Source organism: Dendropsophus ebraccatus, chromosome 7, assembly GCF_027789765.1.
Source record: "Dendropsophus ebraccatus isolate aDenEbr1 chromosome 7, aDenEbr1.pat, whole genome shotgun sequence".
In the NCBI taxonomy this organism is placed as follows: domain Eukaryota; kingdom Metazoa; phylum Chordata; class Amphibia; order Anura; family Hylidae; genus Dendropsophus; species Dendropsophus ebraccatus.
This window is the reverse complement of record NC_091460.1, coordinates 33,984,564-34,005,765: the sequence shown is the minus strand read 5'-3', so window position 1 is coordinate 34,005,765 and position 21,202 is coordinate 33,984,564. Positions and strand designations below refer to the sequence as shown.

The 21,202-nt window shown below is 45.7% G+C and overlaps 1 protein-coding gene across 4 annotated transcripts; it reads left to right on the top strand.

Moving 5' to 3' along the window:
- Positions 1-4,919: 4,919 nt before the first annotated feature.
- LOC138796730 (DNA damage-regulated autophagy modulator protein 1-like) lies at positions 4,920-19,356 on the top strand. 4 transcript variants are annotated; one of them, XM_069976379.1, is made up of 12 exons: positions 4,920-5,000; positions 8,514-8,590; positions 8,773-8,938; positions 16,832-16,964; positions 17,322-17,389; positions 17,592-17,734; positions 17,847-18,018; positions 18,143-18,198; positions 18,331-18,417; positions 18,532-18,666; positions 18,772-18,853; positions 18,960-19,356. In XM_069976379.1, exons 4-10 carry the CDS (start codon positions 16,846-16,848, stop codon positions 18,610-18,612), a joined length of 726 nt encoding a protein of 241 aa, XP_069832480.1. In that variant the 5' UTR covers positions 4,920-5,000; positions 8,514-8,590; positions 8,773-8,938; positions 16,832-16,845; the 3' UTR covers positions 18,613-18,666; positions 18,772-18,853; positions 18,960-19,356. The 4 variants fall into 4 exon arrangements, with proteins under 4 accessions (XP_069832480.1, XP_069832482.1, XP_069832483.1 ...); XM_069976381.1 differs by lacking the exon at positions 16,832-16,964; XM_069976382.1 differs by lacking the exons at positions 8,773-8,938; positions 16,832-16,964.
- The last annotated feature ends 1,846 nt before the right edge of the window (positions 19,357-21,202 follow it).

Here is a 21,202-nt window from a genome sequence, read left to right as displayed (position 1 = left end):
GTATATTTGCCCCCACTCATGTTAAATTACCTGTTCTTGCTGTCTTGCGCAAGAGCCTATGGTACATTCCAGAAGATCATATCATGTTCTGTTCTGTCACACAATGAAGCCTCTAAATTTTGCCCCAAATTTCCCTTTAAGACCAGAAGAAAAGACAGGTCCCTATGACAAGTGATCGGAAACAACCAAACGTTCTCTAGGTTCTGTGCAGAGAACTATCTGTAGTCCTCAGGAGTCCAGCACGTGTACAATAGTGGATATAATCGTTTTTCCAACTAGACTGAGTGATTGAAAGCAGTCCTGATGTGTGTTCCTCTTGTTGTACTTGGACAAGGATGCGCGGGTTGAAATACTTCTGATCATTATCAGGCTCACGTGTATCAGTCTATTTGTTTTAACTAGCGGTTCCACCCATGGAGTCTTTATACACGGATGAAGAGACTATCCATGTGTAAGCACTGCATTACGAGATCCTTAGAATGCATTTTCATGGATGTGAGTAGAAAAATTGTCGTTTTACAAAGCAAAATTAAGCCTTGTGTCCTTGCATGGCTTCCCTATCACGATAATGATCTTGGCCCCACACACCTTCTACTCTGAAGGGCTCGGAATGATCAGATACAATATTCTTCGAAGCAGAAATTTAGTAAGCTTATTCCATATGACTTAAAGTGTCCCAGGAAGAGCTGGGAGAAGCACGGGGCTAAGCACTTCACTCCCCAGCTGGCTGACGTTTCTGTCTCCCTGCACAAGATAAGCTGCATAATAAGTCTATGGAGTCTATAGAGAGACGGAGAGTGAAGCATTGAGCCACTCTAATTCTAGCCACTCTTTATATTACTCATTTCTTTAAGTGTAGGGATAAAGCGGTTTTCCAAACATGACTGCAGCAGGGATTTCCATGGAAAACCCCTTTAAGGTGTCCCTTTAAGAACCAAATGTTTAGTTCACAGCTATCTTTACTGATGGATCCCTTCATATACAAGAACGCTTGGGAGGTAAGCATCTGGGAGACAGATTTGGCGGTGGCCTATCTCCCTGAAAAATAAAGAATTGGACAGATCCAATCAGTCATGTCTGACCTTTGTCTTCCCCAAAATCATCTGCCGGGAGGCCCCCATACACATTTGAGAGTTGGCCTTTCTTGCAGAAATCACCAGGGTAGTGGAATTTTCGCTAAGGTCTATGGGGGCATTTGGCCTATAAACAGCATCCCGATCCCTTCTTTTAAATACCCGTCTGTACTATCAACATACTGCAATCCATAGTATGCTAGACTGTGCAGCCACTACGGAAGCCTTGGAGAGAAGGGGCTAATCCCTGGTTGTATAGGAGCATAGAAGAAGAAACAAGCTTCATGTCCTGTCTTGTGTGGTAAAGCCTGGAACCTTAAAGGGGAACTCCAGGGAGAGGTTAAAAAAATGAAACTTTTGCAGAAGCATATAGTATTACTTACCTATCTATCCCAGTTTTGAAACTACCAAAAAGCCATTTGTTTTGGGGGGTTTTGTTCTGTATTGTGTTTCTGTACTTCCTGGTTGAGCAGTTCCCAGAATGCAGTACTGGTTCCAGAATGCAATGCTTTCCCTCAGCTGTTCATCACAGTCCACAGTCCTTGCAGCAGCTGCTTCTGGCTGGTCAGAGATGGTGAATCACTCAGGGGATTGGGGGATCCAGCCAAGCCTCCTGTGACATCACGCCCTGCCCCCTGTCTGCATCATCAGCCTGTGCTCAGCAAACACACACAATGTGAGACAGAGGCATGGAATATTTGTCTCCTAAGGTGGGAGAGCATTGGGAGCAGGAGACAATGTGAATTGGCACAGAGGCCATTTTTCTTCACTTCCTGGATGTCTATCAGCTACCAGTGTGGCACAACCGTACAGATACGGTAATACATTGTATAGACACATCTATATAACTTTAAATGTACTTTTAATAGAATTTTTTTTTCCTTATGAGGAGTTCCCCTTTAATGGTAAGCCCCATTTTATCTATGCTATTGATCTCTCTTTATGTAAGCCACTGATCAACTCACAAGTGCCATTGATTCTAATGGAGCCGTGTCATAGAGGGGTGGGGGTTCCCTCACACTGGGGGCGGCCGCCCCCCCCCCCCCTCCAGTGCTTCACCCCCAGCCTGGTGCCGTGAATAGAATGCCGCTGTACACGGAACTGGGCCACGTGCATTGGGAACCAGGTTTCCGTTACTCCGTGTAATAAGTGTGGCAGCAGCAGACAGCCACTATCTCGTATGGGCTGCCCGGGCGATCTGATGATCGCCCGGGCAGCCCCCCCTCTCGCGGTCAGGCCTCGTTTGCTCCTCTTAATCGGCCCATGTAATAGGGGCTTTAGTCTACCACAGAGATGGGGAACCTTCAGCCCTCCAGCTGTTGCGAAACTACAATTCCCATGATGCCTGGACAGCCAAAGCTAAAGTAGCAGGAGGGCTGAAGGTTTGGCATCTCTGGTCTACAGGATATATGTATCCTATATTGCTGCTCTTGTAATAAGAGACTTGGTTTTCCATGTGCAATGACATCTATATTGCCACTGTGCTGAAGGTTTTTTCCATGGCCATTCACGCCCTGTATTCCCTGTGACTACTTAGGCCTCTGGATTTTCCAGTCTGGATGTTACTTTTATTCCTCTTTTTTTTTTTTGCTTCCATTTAGACACTTTTTCCTTAACTGTGGTTGAATGATGAAATGACAATGACGCGGACAGTTTGCAGCGGATTTAGGGGGACTTAACACCAAATAGCAATGAATAGAGGACAGTGACTAATAATTGGTAACTAGCTACTTTCAGGATTATGGAAGATCCTTTAGTTTTGAATTCTACTTTATGGGCTACTTAGGTTTAGCCAAAAACTGTAGTGCCAAATGATATGGTGCCAGTCATTGTATTTTCCTATGCATCAGCAAGTTGGGAGTCTTACCATTCTCTTTTTCCAAAAGTGGAGGACCCAGCAACTGTAAGGCTATGTCGCATTATTAGAACCATGCTCACTTGTGACTATCCTAACATGGTCCAATTCTTAGCTCACTCATTGTGCCATTCATACATGACTACCTTAAGCAATTGCATTAAGGGGTATTCCCATCTTAGTTTACATACAGTGGTGTAGCCACCGCCATGAAGGGGGGCCCCGCGAGGCCCTCCCGATCAATCACTCTTGTGACCGCAAGCATTGTTTTGCTTGAGGTCACAAGAGTCTGGCTCCGTCTTCCCCCGGCTGCTGCGCAGCTGCCGGGGGTGTCGCGTCTTATCCCCGGCAGCGCGCGCATCCCAGAGCTCCCTGCGCGCCTTGGGCCCTGACTTCCAGTTCCGGCGCACAGGGAGCTCTGGGATGCGCCCGCTAACAGGGATAAGACGCGCCACCCCCGGCAGTTGCGCAGCAGCCAAGGACAGACCAGGAGGAGTGAGGATCAACGTGGGAGCGCGTTGTCAGGTGAGTTAAGTTTTGTTTTGTTTTTTTATCAGCCTGCAGGGTGGGGGGAAGGAGGGGGGCATCTATGAGAGTGGGGGGAAGGAGGGGGGCATCTATGAGGGTGGGGGGAAAGACGGGGGGCATCTATGAGGGTGGGGGGAAAGGGGACAATCTATGAGGACTGGGGGAAGAGGGGGGCATCTATGAGGGTGGGGGGAAGGAGGGAGGCATCTATGAGGGTGGGGGGAAGAGGGGGGCATCTATGAGGGTGGGGGGAAGGAGGGGGGCATCTATGAGGGTGGAGGGAAGGAGGGGGGCATCTATGAGGGTGGGGGGGGGGGAAGAGGGGGGCATCTATGAGGGTGGGGGGAAAGAGGGGGGCATCTATGAGGGTGGGGGAAAGAGGGGGGGATCTATAAGGAAGGGGGAAGAGGGGGGCATCTATGAGGGTGGGGGGAAGGAGGGGGGCATCTATGAGGGTGGGGGGAAGGAGGGGGGGCATCTATGAGGGTGGGGGGAAAGAGGGGGGCATCTATGAGGGTGGGGGAAAGGGGACCATCTATGAGGGTGGGGGGGAAGAGGGGGGCATCTATGAGGGAGGGGGCATCTATGAGGGTGGGGGAAAAGGGGACCATCTATGAGGGTGGGGGGGAAGAGGGGGGCATCTATGAGGGTGGGGGGAAAGAGGAACCATCTATGAGGGTGGGGGGGGAGAGGGGCCATCTATGAGGGTGGGCGGGAAAGATGGGGCCATCTATGAGGGGGGGGGGGGAAAGAGGAACCATCTATAAGGGAGGGGGGGAAGGGGACCATCTATAAGGGAGGGGGGGGGGAAGGGGACCATCTATAAGGGGGGGAAAGGGGACCATCTATAAGGGAGGGGGGGGAAGGGGACCATCTATAAGGGAGGGGGGGGGGGAAGGGGACCATCTATAAGGGAGGGGGGAGAAGAGGACCATCTATAAGGGAGGGGGGAGAGGGGGCCATCTATAAGGGAGGGTGGGGGGAGAGGGGGCCATCCATAAGGGAGGGTGAAGAGAGAGGGGGCCATCTATAAGGAGGGGGGAGAGGAGGCTATCTATAAGGAAGGGGGTAGAGGGGGCCATCTATATGGAGGGGGGAGAGGAGGCCATCTATAAGGGAGGGTGGGGGGAGAGGGGGCCATCTATAAGGGAGGGGGTATAGGGGGCCATCTATATGGAGGGGGGGAGAGGAGGCCATCTATAAGGGAGGGTGGGGGGAGAGGGGGCCATCTATAAGGAGGGCAACATGGGGGGAGAGGGGCCATCTATTTTGGGGGGGCAACATAGGGGGAGAGGGAATACATAGAGGGGGGTATATATTATTAGGGGGTCACATAGAGTCAGGGCTACCCACTAAATGAGGGTGTAAAGGGGCCAATACAGATGTGCAGCTTGTATAGAGATGAGGATGGTGCCAGAGTGAGGAGACTAATATGTCTGTCTGGCAGATTCTGTGGATTCATGGCTCGGAGAAGTTCTCATAACGGCCCAGGGCAGATGGAGAAGATGGAAAGGAAAGAACTCCGATCAGAGAAGACGTCTCCTGTGAGTCACCTGATATAACTGCACTGTAATGTATATGGTGTATAGAGCCTGTGTAGAGCTGGGGCCACCTCTATATGACTGGATGAGGTGATTCAATATACTGGATTTGGTCAGTAACAATATGGTGGTGATGGTAGTGGTTGTGGTGTGGCAGTAATGTTTCCTTCCTATATACTGGTATTACTGGTAATATTGGTCTCAGTATACAGGATTTGGTCGGTAACAGTATGGCGGTAGTATGTACGGTGATAATACTTTCTCTTCCAATATGCTGGTGTTATTGGTAATATCTGTCTTGGTGTGTATATATATATATATATATATATATATATATATATATATATATATATATATATATACACACACACACACTAATAGCATCACTTGGTCGTGAAAGGAGGGGGGGGGGGGCAAGTTGACCTCTCGCACCAGGGCCTAGGAGACATTAGCTACGCCCCTGTTTACATAATATACTTGTAGGACTTGGCCAGTTAAATTATTTAGCAAATACATTAATTTATGAAACTTGCCTCCTCCTCCTGATATGCTGCTCTTTCTGTTCCATTGTTTCTATGTTACGGACCACCACTCTGCTCTAAAAGCAGTGGTCATGCTGGTGTATATATAGCTATAGTATACATATTTATATATTAAACAGTATATGTACACTATGGGGGACATTTATGAAACAGCAGAATCGCCCCTTCTCCCTGGCGTACCCCTGCCGTATCCCTTGCTCAATGGGGCCTAAGGGACTCCCTGAAATTCAATGATTCATGATTCCCAAAGTCATAAATTTCTGCACACCCTAAGGGTACATTTACACAGAAAGAATATCGGCCAAAGATTTGAAGCCAAAGCCAGAAACAGACTTTAAACAGAGATCAGGTAATAAAGGAAAGCCTGAGATTTCTCCTCTTTTCAAATCCATTTCTGGCTTTGGCTTCAAAACTTTGGCAGATAATCTGTCAGATAATCTTTCTGTGTAAATGGACCCTCACACAGCAGCAAAAGAACAGAAATTGGGAACCAAGACTACAGGTGTCTAATGGGATGCTGCAGTACACAGGGCAAGAACGAGCAATGAATGAGCAAACTAGAAGCGTTTATATAGCAGATCTCAATAAACTTCTTTGAAACAGCTGCAAAGTAACAGAGAAAAAACATCGCAAAAGTCAGGTGTGGCCTGGGCGAGAAAGTCAGAAGAACTCTCTAATAACGGCCAAAGGATGAATTGACACCCTGTTAGAGACATGTGCTGTGACATGGCACGATATTCACAACCATGCAAGAGAACATTGCTGGAGCGAGAAGCAGCGAGAAGCACAATCCGAGCCGTTAGTGACACAGTCTCTGGAACAGTCTCTGCCGTGTTCTTTGTTTTCACAGTTACATTGTATCACTTGCCAATACTTACACTTTAGGGATGTGATGTTACAGCTATACTTTCAGATTGTAACAGCAGGTAGACATTTTGAGCACACGGCTTCCAGAACATTCTTCTTAGGCCCCTATGGAGGAACACCAGTGTTTAAAGCGAATGTACCATCAGGTATATAGTTGTACGTTCTTTTCATGAATAGACCAACACGGGGATCCCAGTTCTCGCAAACGGCGCCGATCTATTCCTAGCCACCAGATCGGCCACCCCCAGTGAGATGAAACCCCTCTGTGATGCGGCTCTATTGATTCAGGCTGGGACAGTGCTCAGGAATAGACCTGCGCTGTCTATTCATGTAAAAAAATTGAAGCAATGTACCTGATGGTACATTCGCATTTACATTGTATCTTCCATGGGTTCTCACTTTCATCTTTTCCCTATTCTGACCCTTGGAGCATACCCACCCACCTCCAGGCACTGCAGATACTGGCAACTTTACTACAGCCTGCAACCATTATTACACACTGCACAGGCTCCCCAGTCTCTACATGTGGCTCAGCCGCATTAACTTTCCACCTCTCCCTCTGTATCTACTTATATAAAGACTCTCTCCTCCAGACTGCAGCCCAATTCTCTCCTAGGCACTGAGTCACAAATATACACTAAAGATTTCCTTCCCCCTCCAGGAAGTTGGAGTCATGGCGCACAGAGCGGGTACCTTAGGGCACATTCATTGCCTAAAATCTTTACTTGCCTAAAATCTTTACCTAATACAAATTTGTGGGGTTGAGGAGTCTTAGTTTTTTTGTTTTGTTTTAGATAATAATAAACTGGCTACTGGTTATAGTATGGGGTGTTTATAGGGTATTCATGAACGGATTCATTGTCACTTACATCCTATCAGCCGCTTCTGCGGGGAGTTAATTAACTTAAACAAAGTGCTCCACACAATGTATTAAATCAGTCATGTCAAACTCTGGCCCGCGGGCCAAATCTGGTGTCATTATTTTTGGCCCGCCACACTTTTCTATTGCTGTGTTAAATCTGGCCATCCTGACGTTGCAGCAAATTATAATATGGGAGGTCCGGATGGCCGCTCAGACCGCCCATATTATATTCTCGTAGGCCGCAGGGACTGGTTTTTATATAAGACACTATTGGAGAGGGCTGGCTACTACCGTGTATAAAACTATTTTAGGGACTGGCTTCTTCATAAGAGACTATTGGGAGGGCTGGCTACTATATAAGAGACTATGGGGGAGGGCTGGCTACTATATAAGAGACTATGGGGGAGGGCTGGCTACTATATAAGAGACTATTTGCAGGGCTGGCTACTATATAAGACACTATTGGGAGGGCTGGCTATTATATAAGACACTATTGGGGGGGCTACTATATAAGACACTATTGGGGGCTGGCTACTATATTGGGCACTATTGGGAGGGCTGGCTACTATATTGGGCACTATTTGGAGGGCTGGCTACTATATTGGGCACTATTGGGAGGGCTGGCTACTATATTGGGCACTATTTGGAGGGCTGGCTACTATATTGGGCACTATTGGGAGGGCTGGCTACTATGTGGGGCTCTAGTAGTAAGCCTGGCTAGTATGTGGGGCACTATTGGAAGGGGGGGCTACTACATGGGGCACAATTATGGGATTACCTACTGCTTAAGGGATAGAGATGAGCGAACATCGAGCATGCTCGAGTCCATCCAAACCCGATCGTTCGGTATTTGATTAGCGGGGGCTACTGAAGTTGGATAAAGCTCTAACGTTGTCTGGAAACATGGATACAGCCAATGACTATATCCATGTTTTCCACATAGCCTTAGTGCTTTATCCAACTCCAGCAGCCACCACTAATCAAATGCCGAACGATCGGTTTCGGATGTGGGCACAATTACTTTAGGATAGGCAGTGCCAGGAAGGCCACATGCACTTTTAATTAAAAATTAAGGTTGGCCCGCGACTTTGTCCAATTTTTAAATTTTGGCCCACTGTGTATTTAAAATTGACACCCCTGTATTAAACCAAAAGACAAAGTATATAATGAAAAATATATAACACGTCAAGTAATAATGTTAATTCAAGGGGTTCATCATTTTAACTGATCTCTGCTTGTTTGAAGGATCTTTTGACAATAAGCTGACTACACAGTGTCTCCCTGCTGGGATTCCCAACAACTTGATGTTACAGTTGACGAAAGTAAGTAGTAAGGGCCGGATTAGACAGCCTGATATCCTGGGTTTACTGAGCCTATTATATCATGCATCACTGGCTGCATCGACATCAATAACGTTTGCTTTTAAGTTGTAAAATAAGTTGTACTTACCTGCACACGTTCCCCGGGTGTCCTCCGGTCTTTTCTGTTGTATTCCCTAATTCAGGCACCAGCAGCAGCTTAGGCTTCACCCAGCGAAACGGCCAGTGATTGGCTGATCGGCCTGTCACTTCAGGCATGGATTTGAAAGTGGTAGAGGCGGCTGTGGTGAGACCGGAATCATAGAAACAAGGCAGGAGAAGGGCAGGAGAACATCGGGGTAACATGGGCAGGTAAGTATACATCTTTAATATTTTCTTCTTTACTTTCTTTACTGCTAATCAGCTATTACATAGAGCAATGTGCGGTTGGTGGCCAATGATTTTTAAATATGTTGAAGGACAATGATCAGCAGATGATCGGCTCCTCGGCTGATTGTTGTCTTTAGTACACGGATATCTGCTTGAATCGGGCTAATTCTTCGGATAATCGTTCCGTGTAATGGGGCCTTAAGTTTTATTGTAACTAAAATAACTTAAGCATTAGCCAGTTCCTATTTGAATGTATAAATGTATTGTATAGTGCAGGACAGAACAGGTCCTCCAGATGAGATGTCTGTTACCACACCCCTTTCTGTTCAAAAGAGAAATATCCTGAGGAAGGGACTACTAGAATTCCTTAGTAGGGTACTGTATATGACAATGGGTTTTCTAGACTATTTAGGGACCACAAGGTGGGCATCCTACCTCAAGGAGTAACAAGGAGTAACTTAAAGCTCCTGTGCCCCAAAGTCTGTCCCCTACCCAACTACAATGTGACATTTATATTACTGGTGTATACTTATGGCAGGAGGCATTTGGGACTTCTCAAGGTCTTTTTATTAGGCGTGGTTATAAAGAGACCTAGGCGGTCCTACAACATTTTTCTTAGGTGAACATCGAGAACCCATGCAAACTATGTAAAGAAGCCATGGGATGTGACTACTACTTTGGTTGACACTGAGTTATGGCAATGGTACCCAGACAGTTTTAGACCCCATTCCTCCTTATTAGTTTGATGGTTTAGTAGCAGTTAATGGAAACATTAGTGGTGAAACTGAATGGCTATGAACTAGAGAGATATCTGTTCAGACCCAACGTAATTCTGCTAAATGGCAAAGACCCCAGACGCACGGTCAAGGTTTTAAGAAATCTCTTCTGTGAAACAAAGAGAGTCCAAGGACAGATGTTTTGGCCTCCAGAAGACCTTGATCTTTTAATACAGAAACTTAGTGGGATTACAAGACAGCCGATACCTGCAGATAAAGTGTTCCCCAAGAACAACTATCCAGATGATTTTGCTACAGTGCTGCCTAATACAGTATGTATCCAATCCAATGCAGTTAAAAATAACAGGGCCCCAGTCTTAGCAGAAGATGACCCCTTCTAGCAGTGACTTTGTACTCAATCAACTCCATCAGGATTTATAAAAAGATATATAAAAAGAGTACTGAGGATGAACGTACTGTAAGTTACGTATTGGGAAAATTTGTAGTTTATTTCATATGTAAATGAGGCGGTTTAGTGGCCTGGGGGGCGGGACTACCACCCTCAGTGCAGTGATCTGCCCCAATTGACCCCTCACTAATGAATATTCACCTGGCACTCATCTATGCAGAGCGCGGATTGAGTATTTACTAAGAGGGGCAGGTCAGCTTGATGCTCTGTGGGCATACACATGAACATAACTTCTTCACCTTAATTGACACTGCTCTGTTTGTTGCAGCTCATTTTTCAGGATTATTATTTTACGCAGGGAAATAAGGAATTTAAAAAGACTTTTTGAATTTTTTTGAGAATTAAAAAAAACTTTTTAAGCAGAACACTGTAATAAATTTTCGAGGAGGCAGGGGGAACATAATAAACAAGCGCTACTTACCTCCCCCTGTGCAGGGCACAGGCTTTGGAACCACTGCCGGAACTCATTTCTCCCCACTTACCATTTCATCTTGACTCGGAGGAAGATACCCGACCTGGCTGATGAATTGCCTGCTCAGCCAATCAGTGACTACAGTTGTGTCCCACCCCATTCCATGACTGGCTGAGCGGGCAATCCATCAGCTTGGTTGTGATATCCCTTCAGAAGCAGATCTAGCAGCCCAGCTTTACTGGGTAAGCCCGTGCTGAGGAGGCACAAAGAGAGGTAGATTATGTTCCTACCTGCCTCCTGGAAAATTATGATGGTGCTTTATGTGCTTTATGGTCCTGTAAACCTATAATCAAATATGTATTGTGTCACTGTAGGACCTCTCAATGTATTACATACAGTTGACATGTCATTCATTTCATTGGGTTAGTGTACTTAAAGGAGTACTCCGGTGGAAAAAAGTTATACAGATTTGTAAATTACTGTCAGGTTTTGTTCAGAGCAGGAGGAGTTTTCTATGGGGATTTGCTGCTGCTCTGGACAGTTCCTGACATGAACAGAGGTGGCAGCAGAGCGCACTGTGTCACACTAGGAAGAATACACCACTTCCCGCAGGACATACAGCAGCTTATAAGTACTGGAAGAGTGGAGATATAAGTTATTCACAAATCTGTATAACTTTGTGGCACTAGTTGATTTTTTTACTCTAGTACCCCTTTAATATATCCAGTGTTGGAGCTGCAAAACACATTTCCTGATAGGGGCCCCAGCAGCAGGATGCCCTGCAATCATCCTATGATCATGGGGAAACTTCTAAGAAAGAGGGACTATGACAAGGGGCAACTCTGTATAGGGCTGGATATGTTTATATAAGCACAGTAGGAAAATGATCTGGTCAAGAAAGTAAGCACAAGGTCAAGAATATAAGAATGCAATATATGGCAACAGGCTCTGGTGTGTTTACAGACCTGTGGTTTAGTGAAAGTAAAACCATATGTTTTCCAGACGGAACAGCTGATTTAACTTACAAAATACAAACGAGTTTTTGCTAATGAAAGGAAAAAAAATATCAATTTCATAAACTCAGAAAGTCAAGCACCCGTTAAATGTCGAATACCCACATCATAAGCCAAAATTATTTTTTATACTTTTACTTTACTTTTATACTGATCATCTCATCCTTCAAAGGAGAACTATGAGCAGGTTAGACATATCAGGACATATTTAGACATATCTAACCTGCTTAGCTAGTGGCTACAGGGCGCTGAGGATGAAGGTATGTCTCTTACCTTTATCCCCATTGCCCTCTTTTGTGCTGTTAGGTGTGCCCGGTAAGCTGTTAGAAGCACTGGAGACGAGGCTACCGCCCCTCTGAACACCGTACTGGCTCGCACCCTGGTCAGCCCCCTCCATTAATAATCATTAAAGGGGGCCAGCTAGTCAGTGGTGGGGGGTAGCTTTAGTAATTATGTATAACTACAACAATCACATTTCAAGTCAGATGAAGTGCTAGATACCCAGGGCAAATGGTAGAGTAGCTTGCCGATTTACCTTAACAACTTAAAACATGGGTCCTACACCAAAGAGGTTTCAGCCTGGTGGCCACATTTATGGGAATTGATTGCCCTTCACATGGGTGAGTGGAAAAATGATCCTGCCATTACTTCTAGAAAGGACAAGGGCAGTAATGTATGCCAGCGAAAGAAGAACCCTCTCTCGGCTATAACTAGGAATATACACTACTCTCCTGAAAAGGTGCGCCCAGTAGGGTGAGGACCCTCTAGATAATTTACATGTAAGGGTTTACTCCTTATGTAGCTCATATTGAGGAATATCCACCAGTGGTGTGTTGTGTCTTTATGGTCGATACTTTATGGCAGGGCTGGCCTTTTAGCTACTAAGGGGGGGGGGGGCAGAGCACAAAGGTTTTGGACTAGGGATGAGCGATTTTACGGTAAGAACGAAGCGAAACCCTTTGTTAGGGTCGGCTGGCAGCTTGTCAGACTGCTGGCTTTGAAGTTTGTGCCGCGAAAAGCTGGATCTAGTCCAGGAAAATTCTCCCAGTTTCCCAGGACTGGATCTAGCTTTTCCCGGCACCTGGGAAGGAGCGGACAGACTTCAAAGCCAGCAGTCTGACAAGCTGCCAGCCGACCCTAACAAAGGGTTTAGCTTCTTTCTTTCTGTAAAATCGCTCATTCCTACTTTTGGCCGTCACAATACATAATATTGTGTAGAACTTAGGCATTTAGGCACCGTGTGGAGGCAGCTGTTATTTGGTCACTGCATGTTTAAATCTGACCCACTATATACAGTACCTTTACTTAAAGAGAACCAATCACCTCAAATTAACTGTCCCTATAATAAAAGATTATCTCTCCCTAAATCTATTCCTGAAGATACAGACTGCCTGTGCAGTCTGTATCTTATGCTTTTACCTAATCCTGTATAGCGGAGCAGTAAGGGCGGGGGCAGCCATCTTGATGACGTCACAGTGGTGCGTTCCAGCGCTGGAACGCAAGGGACGTAATCAAGATGGCGCCCGGCTTTACTGCACCGCTACAGAGGACTGGGTAAAGTATAAGATACAGACTGCAAAGGCAGTCTGTATCTTCATGAAGTTTATTTCTGAAGATACAGACTGCCTGTGCAGTCTGTATCTTATACTTTACCCAGTCCTCTGTAGCGGTGCAGTAAAGCCGGGCGCCATCTTGATTACGTCCCTTGCGTTCCAGCGCTGGAACGCACCAGTGACATCATCAAGATGGCCGCCCCCCGCCCTTACTGCTCCGCTATACAGGATTAGGTAAACGCATAAGATGCAGACTGCACAGGCAGTCTGTATCTTCAGGGACAGACTATAAGGCCCAGTTAGAATAGACATACACAGCGATCTCGCGCTGTATAGCGCGGGATCACTGTGTATTTACAGAGCGGCGGCAAAGGCTCATGGGAGCCCTTCCCGCCGCTCGGCATGCCGGGAGCTTCCTGTCTCGCGCCGGCTCTTTTGAAAAGAGCCGGCGCGAGACAGGAAAAGAGAATGTGTATATTTTAAAAACGCGGCCGTAAAATTAAATAATTCCAATTACAAATATTAATAAAATATTAATTTACAGCTAATTATCAAAAAAAATTTTTTTACATTTCGGCCATGATTGGTTCTCTAAGGACATATGACGTACCGGTACGTCATATGTCCTCACTTGCACTTCAAAGCGGGGCCGCGCGGCGGCCCCGCTTTGAAGTGCCGCGATCCCGGGTGCCGCGAGTAGCCCGGGACCGCTGCTATTAGCGGGCACGGTCGGATCGCCGTGCCCGCTAATTAGCTAATCGGAGGCAGCTGTCAAAGTTGACAGCTGCCTCCGGTTACCGGAGGCAACGTTTCCCTGGTGTCTAGTGGGGGAGATCGCTCCTCCGGGACCTTGTCCCGGAGGAGCGATCTCCGCTACTGATGCCGGCCGGGGACGCGTCCAAGATGGCGCCGTCCTCGGCTCGGCACTCGTTCGTTTTCGGCTGCAGCAGCCGAAAGCAAACGAGTGCCGATCTCATGGATCTCTGCAGCATATCTATGCTGCAGAGATCTCTATGAGAGATCCAAGTGTATATACTAGAAGTCCCCCAGGGGGGCTTCTAGTATATGTGTCAAAAAAAAAAATAAAGTGTTGTTTATAGTAAAAAGCCCCCTCCCCTAATAAAAGTCTGAATCACCCCCCTTTTCCCAGGTTTTAAATAAAAGTAAACAAATAAATAAATAAATAAACATGTTTGGTATCCCCGCGTGCGTAATCGCCCGAACTATTAATTAATCACATTCCTGATCTCGTACGGTAAACGGCGTCAGCGCAAAAAAAATCCCAAAGTGCAAAATTGCGCATTTTTGGTCGCATCAAATCCAGAAAAAATGTAATAAAAAGCGATCAAAAAGACGTATATGGGCAATCAAGGTACCGATAGAAAGATCACATCATGGCGCAAAAAATGACACCTCGCACAGCCCCATAGACCAAAGGATAAAAGCGCTATAAGCCTGGGAATGGAGCGATTTTAAGGAACGTATATTGGTTAACAACGGTTTGAATTTTTTACAGGCCATCCGATACAATATAAGTTATACATGTTATATATCGTTTTAATCGTAACAACTTGAGGAACATATATAACAAGTCAGTTTTACCCCAGGGCGAATGGCGTAAAAACACATTTCCCCCAAATAAAAGAAATGCGTTTTTTTTTTCAATTTCACCACACTTTGAATTTGTTTCTGGTTTCGCAGTGTACTTTATGCAAAAATTCAGCCTGTAATTGCAAAGTACAATTAGTGACGCAAAAAATAAGGGCTCATGTGGGTTTCTAGGTGGAAAAATGCAAGTGCTATGGCCTTTTATGCACAAGGAGGAAAAACCGAAAACGTAAAAACGAAAATGGGCCATGTCCTTAAAGGGTTAAAGGGGTATTCCTATTTCAGCTTGGTTTCCTCTATCCATAGAATAGGGATAACAAGGTGATAGCTTGACATAAATGCCCGTACAAAGAATGATGCGCTGAAACATTGAGCTGGAGCAAAGGCTGCAGGGGCCCAGGAGCCTGCAGGGACCCATACAGTTTCTCTTCCTCATATTATAGTTGAGAGGCCCTGTGACAGATTTTGGACTGGGGCCTTTCAGCTTTACGTCATGCCTCTGGCGGTAGCCACACAGGTGTGGTGAGCAGGGATTCATTGTGGAGGTGACTGCTTCTCCATTCTTAGGATGAATTGAGTCCTAGGTTGGACCCCCAGTGATCAGCCTAACCCTATCCTTTGTAACCTTGTTATTTGATCAATGTGTGACACTGACAGTATTACTTTCTCACCGTACTGTATGGTGCTTATATGTATATGTATGTATATGTATGGTGAGGCAGTGTATCATATGGTTATTTATGCCTCAGTATATTATAGGGGTGGGAGACGTGCCAACAGATGACGCCACACAGGGCATCATCCAAACGAGTATGGCCTTGGCCCACATCAAGGAGTTCTTTCATCAGATGTGACAATGTCTTGAGCAATAATTACCTCTTCTTATTCTGGCAATGGATTCCTTGGTTTTGCAAATTTGGAAAGAAATTGCAGTCGATCTTCCAAAGTTGCAATATAGGTTTGACGGAGGAAACTGAACTTTTAGGATGTTATTGACAATGGAAGATATTTCAATGGCCCCTGTGATCCCTTGGCAGCCATTGATAAGCCAGGAAGGGGTCTCAGGAGTATCACGGTAGACCCAGTGTCTTCAGCATGACTGGCAGTAAGATCAAGGAGGGAGGAATGGACTAGAGGCATGTGGGGTAGGGCCAGTACAACAAGTTAGAGGTGGAGCTAAGACTTTTTATCACTTCAATGTATCGTAAAGGGGTTTTCTATCCAAAATAGACTGTGGAGCTATCCACAGAACAGCACATCCGTCAATGATCCCTGGGTTGCAGACATCTGGTACTTGCGCCAATCAGCTTTTTAGATACAGATCATCAACAATACACAGTGAATGGTTCTTGTCTTTGTTCACTGTTTACATAGTTGCCAACAGTCCTGATTAAGGGTGTGAGGGGACTGGTTGAGAGGGGGTGAAGGGGGAGTTGGGGGGCTGGTTGAGGGGGGGGGGATAAGGGGTTAAGTGGGGGCTGGGTGAGGGGTGGAAAGGAAGAGGAAGGCTTTTAAATTAAAGGGGGGGGGGGTGTTACTTAGGGATTTGATTATAGTTTTTTTTTATAGTCCGGATCTCCAATGGTCTTGCCCCCTGTGTAAAAAGTTTAGGGACCCCTGTTCTAGACTATTCCTCCATGTTTTGGTGCCCACTAATACAATTCCTGCCATGCCTGCAATGCTTCACTGAACGGCATCATCAACCCCAGAGAGCAGAGTTGCAGAGAGCTGCAGAGTTTTCTGATACAAGGGATAAAAAAACCATAACAGATAATCTTTACATAAGTGTAGTAACTGGTGGAATCTGATTGGTTGTTAGGGGCAACTGAGCCAGTTTCACTTTACACCATGTTTGATAAATCTCCCCCACTGTCTGTAGTCATAGGATTTATGTTACTGTGACTGTAATACCTGCAGCCATTACACTACAATGTGACATACAAGAAAAATACAGGAGATAAGATCTGCAACACTGAGGACCAATCATGTCCAGGCATGTCTGATGATGTCACAATGGCATAGTAACAGCATCAGTGACATCATTGTGTTCCGAGCCCATAGCATCCCCTGCATGACAATAATCTGCCTTCTTGATTTGTGAAAGCAGAGAGAGAAGTCATGGAGATTCGGGGATTGGCAATATTGCCTGTGATCTGGGTGTTGTGGACTATATGGGGCCTCTATACTCTGGTTATCCTGACCGTCATGTCAGGACACAACAGGAAGCCATATATCAGGTAAGATTCCTAGAATTACTGTTATCATTGTGTTATTTTTTTCTGTGTTATTTCTGGATGATGATGATGATGATGATGATGATTATTGGATTATTAATAAGCTCCATGTAAGAAAGGATGGGAACATAGCAATGACTATAGGTCTATAGAACTCAGAATACAAATGGAGGAAATTATTATTATTATTATTATTATTATTAATAATAATAATAATAATAATAATTTATATTTTCCTAATGGATGTCACCATGTTCCTCTCTTCTCTCTGAAGATATCATTGGATGTATTGGGGAAGTGAAGAGTATATTATGGGTCCTCTTGTTTCTTAATAACTCCCAATATTATCCTTTCTTTCAGTGACACGGGAATCCAATCACCGGAGTCTGTCATATATACAGTCGTATTCCTGGTATCATCCATCCTAGGTAAGTGGATGCAGCTTCCTATAGGGAGATGACATTATGATCTCAATGGCTCCAGCACTCAGTGATGGCGGTAAATCTCTGATCACTATATACGGCTGACCGTCGGCCATCACTGCAGATTATAACCATCACTGGCTCCTGGAGCATCTATAGGCATGACCTGTGCAGATCTGGGGCTGATAACACTTTTTCTCTATTCCAGGACCTGGTGTTGCTTTCCTCCAATACAAGTTCATGATCCATCGGTCTGAACCATTGGAGAAGTGCTATGTCATCGGCCAGAGGATCCTTTTTTCCATTGGATGGATCGTGTGCATTGGCACCTCTGTGAATGGCATATATTCTGTGAGTTATCAGTTGCTATGTACACTATATAGTAGTAGACAGGACCTCAGTCCAAGTGATATATAGAGGGGTCAATGCTTGTATGACACTGACATGTCTCTTTATGTTGTAGGTGAGAAGCAATCCTCTAGCCCATAGGATCGGCGCGGGAATGGCGTTTGTTGGCATGGCTATTTACAACCTTAGCCAAGCTGGGTTGCTGTATAGAAGATCCCACAGCAGTCGCCTGATGTGCCATGTTAGACTGGCCGCAGCCTTGGTGACCATCGTTATACTTCTTCTGTGTAAGTAACATGTTGTGTGCTGGATACACTGAAGATTTCCCATTGCTCTGTGACTCCATTGTAGAATAGATCAGACATGACCGTATAGGAGGCGATATAATAATGCTATTCTATTTCTTTCCAGTTGCTGTAGGAATGGGCTCCTTCTACACTGAGATATGTACAGGACGATGTGCAGAGGTGAGTTCCTCTCCCGTATAACAGAAGTATAGAAACTCTTGGTAGACATGTCCTCCTCCTCCATCTCCTCCCATACCAGAGCCCCTGGTCGTACAGCCGGACACTAACACCCTCTATTCTTTACTTCTGCAGATCTTCAATATGCCCGTCCTCATATGTGAGTACGTTGGATTCTGCAGCCTGATTTTACACCATCTTACCAGCTATACAGATTTCCAGGTAAGTAGATGACATCTGAGGCTCTCATGGGCTCCAGATAACCTCCTATTCCTCATATATAAAGTTTCTGGAGATTAGAGATGTCTAATAATGTTCTTTCTTCTTTTTTTTTAGAGTTTAATTTTAAGGTTATCCCAAGACGGCATTTCCATCAACCTGAGGGAGAAGACCCCGGACCCTGAAAACAATGTGTAAGATCAAGGGGTAAATACGAGGGTCTGTATATAATGTACCGGACGATATGCTAAGGTGAGTTCCTGTCACTATTTACCATCTGGTGTAATCCACGTGTGTCTGAGTACAGAGGACATCCGGACACTAACATCCTCTATTGTGTCCTTCTATCTTCTGCAGATCTTCTATATCTCGTCCTGGTAGTTGAATGTATGGGATTTTGAGGCCTGACTTTACATCAAGTAACTATACAATTCTCCAGGTGAGTAGATGACGTGTGAAGGTCTTATGGGCTCCAGATATAATTCAGTTCCTCATATATAAAGATTTTGAAGATTATTAATGTTCTTTCTTCTTCTTTTTCTTAGCGTTTTCCTTTAAAATTATCCCAAGAAGGCGTCTTCATCTGCAACAACCATCCGGTCAACGCTGGATTATAACATCTCATTGATCCGTGTAGAATCCCTGACAAGTAATTTGTCCACTAGAGAGAGCCATTAAGATGATAAAAGTTATATGGACGACCAATGCTGGACACATAGCAGCAAGAAGTCTCAGCCATTGGGATTGCTGGAACAGCTGGAGCCGTCTCACCTGGAGATCTGTCCCCGATGCTATGATGTCTCTGTATGGTGCAGCATCCACAGCCACTGCAGATGGTGAATAGTCATCTACATGGTAATGGCTGTGACCCATTAATACAGTCTGGGTGCAGTGGATTGGCACTATCATAATGGTGCATTGCTTGACTGTTCACAATGTATCTGAGTGCTTTTAAATAAATATAAAACTATAAAAATTATAAGACAAGTGTTTTCTAAATGATTAGGGCTTGCTGTGGTACTTCCAATTAACGTCCCTATGACATTTTTAGCCTCCTGTTCACTCTTAGTTGGGCAGTGCCAGGAGGAGCAGACTGGGCAGTGCCAGGAGGTGCAGGTTGTGCAAGGCAAGGAGTAGACTGGGCAGGGCCAGGTTGAGCAGCTTGGTGAGGACCAGGAGGAGCAGACTGGGCAGGGCCAGGAGGACCAGAATGGGCCAGGCCAGGAGGAGCAGGCTGGGCAGTGCCAGGAGGAGCAGGCTGGGCAGTGCCAGGAGGAGCAAGTTGGGCAGGGCCAGGAGGAACAGGCTGAGCAGGGCCAGGTTGAGCAGGTTGAGTAGGACCAGGAGGATTAGACTGGGCAGGGCCGGGAGGAGCAGACTGAGCAGGGCCAGAAGGAGCAGACTGTGCCGGACCAGGAGAAGTAGGCTGGGCAGTGCCAGGAGGAGCAGATTAGGCAGGGCCAGGAGGAGCAGGCTGGGCAGGGCCAGGATGAGCAGGTTGGGCAGGGCCAGGAGGATCAGACTGGGCAGGTCAGGGAGGAGCAGGTTGGGCAGGGCCAGGAGGAGCAGGCTGGGCAGGGTCAAGACTGTGTGAATGAAAGCTTGTCTACTTATCTAGACCAGGGCTGCTCTTGTGATGTACCTCCTTCCTTGCTATAATTCTGTTGTAGCTTTACTCTGGAACAAGTGTCAGATTATCAAACTGTTCAGGTTATTGGAAGTAGAGATGAGCGAATTTATAGCTGGGCATCATAAAGTGAATTGCTTCGTTTTTCTGAAATCCGCTCAGTGCCGCCCTTCCCCGGGTGCTGGGAAAAGCTGGATTCACTCCGAGCTCTCTAAAATATCTAAAATATCTAATGAGGTTAACCTTATATTCCTATACCCCAAGGAATGAAAATAGAGATATAATGAAAAAGAAAGAGTAAAGGTCCTCTAGCTGATAATAATACTGTATAAAATATATACCATGGTAAAATGGATAATATAAAACAATGGGAATACAATTAAGTATCAATAGAAAAAAATGAAAAAAATCTTCCATATAAACAGGGTCAGGAAGTAAAAATCCAACAAACTTGACCCTTCTCTCTACCAACATCATCTGTCGGGCAATACGTATTCAAAGTACTATACATCCAGTTCACCTGGTGGTTGCTCAACCTGAGGGCTTCCACCTCCTCAACAACATTACAAAATAATGAAGAAGGTAGGTCGCCACTACCAAGAGTAAAACTTTTGTCTTTGAAGTGAGGCCGGGGAAGGCCCTGGCCAGTTTTGAGTGCTGTATCTGGGGTAGCTCTGATGGTGTTGTGGCAGCTATGTGGGTGAGGGTCACTTGAGCACTTGTCAAAGTAGCCTGGAGTGGCGTTGCTACCCACCCCCAGTCAGTTGGCCTCCGGTTCCGCAGGTTTATTTAAGACTTCCGGTTTATTTAAGACTTCAGTGCAATATACAACAACAGGTTTCAGCTTCAACAAAAGTAGTGTAGACAGGAGAGCGAAAAAGTGTTAAGCTGTGAACATAAGAGAGAGGAGTAGTGGAACGTCCTAAGGGCCCTGCAAAATGTAGGACTGTACTCTACCTGGGATAGGGTAGCTGAGTGAAGCAGAGAAGAAGAAGGTCCTAATACTCACGTTTACTGAACCGCCTACTGCCCTGCAGTGTCGAGGTACCCGTCCTGTGAGGGTAGTACAAGGTCCAAGGTCCCTGCGCTGGGTTGAGCACACTTCCCGAACCTTTCCAGGATAGACATGCGTTATGCAGCGGAATACACAGGCTAACTGCA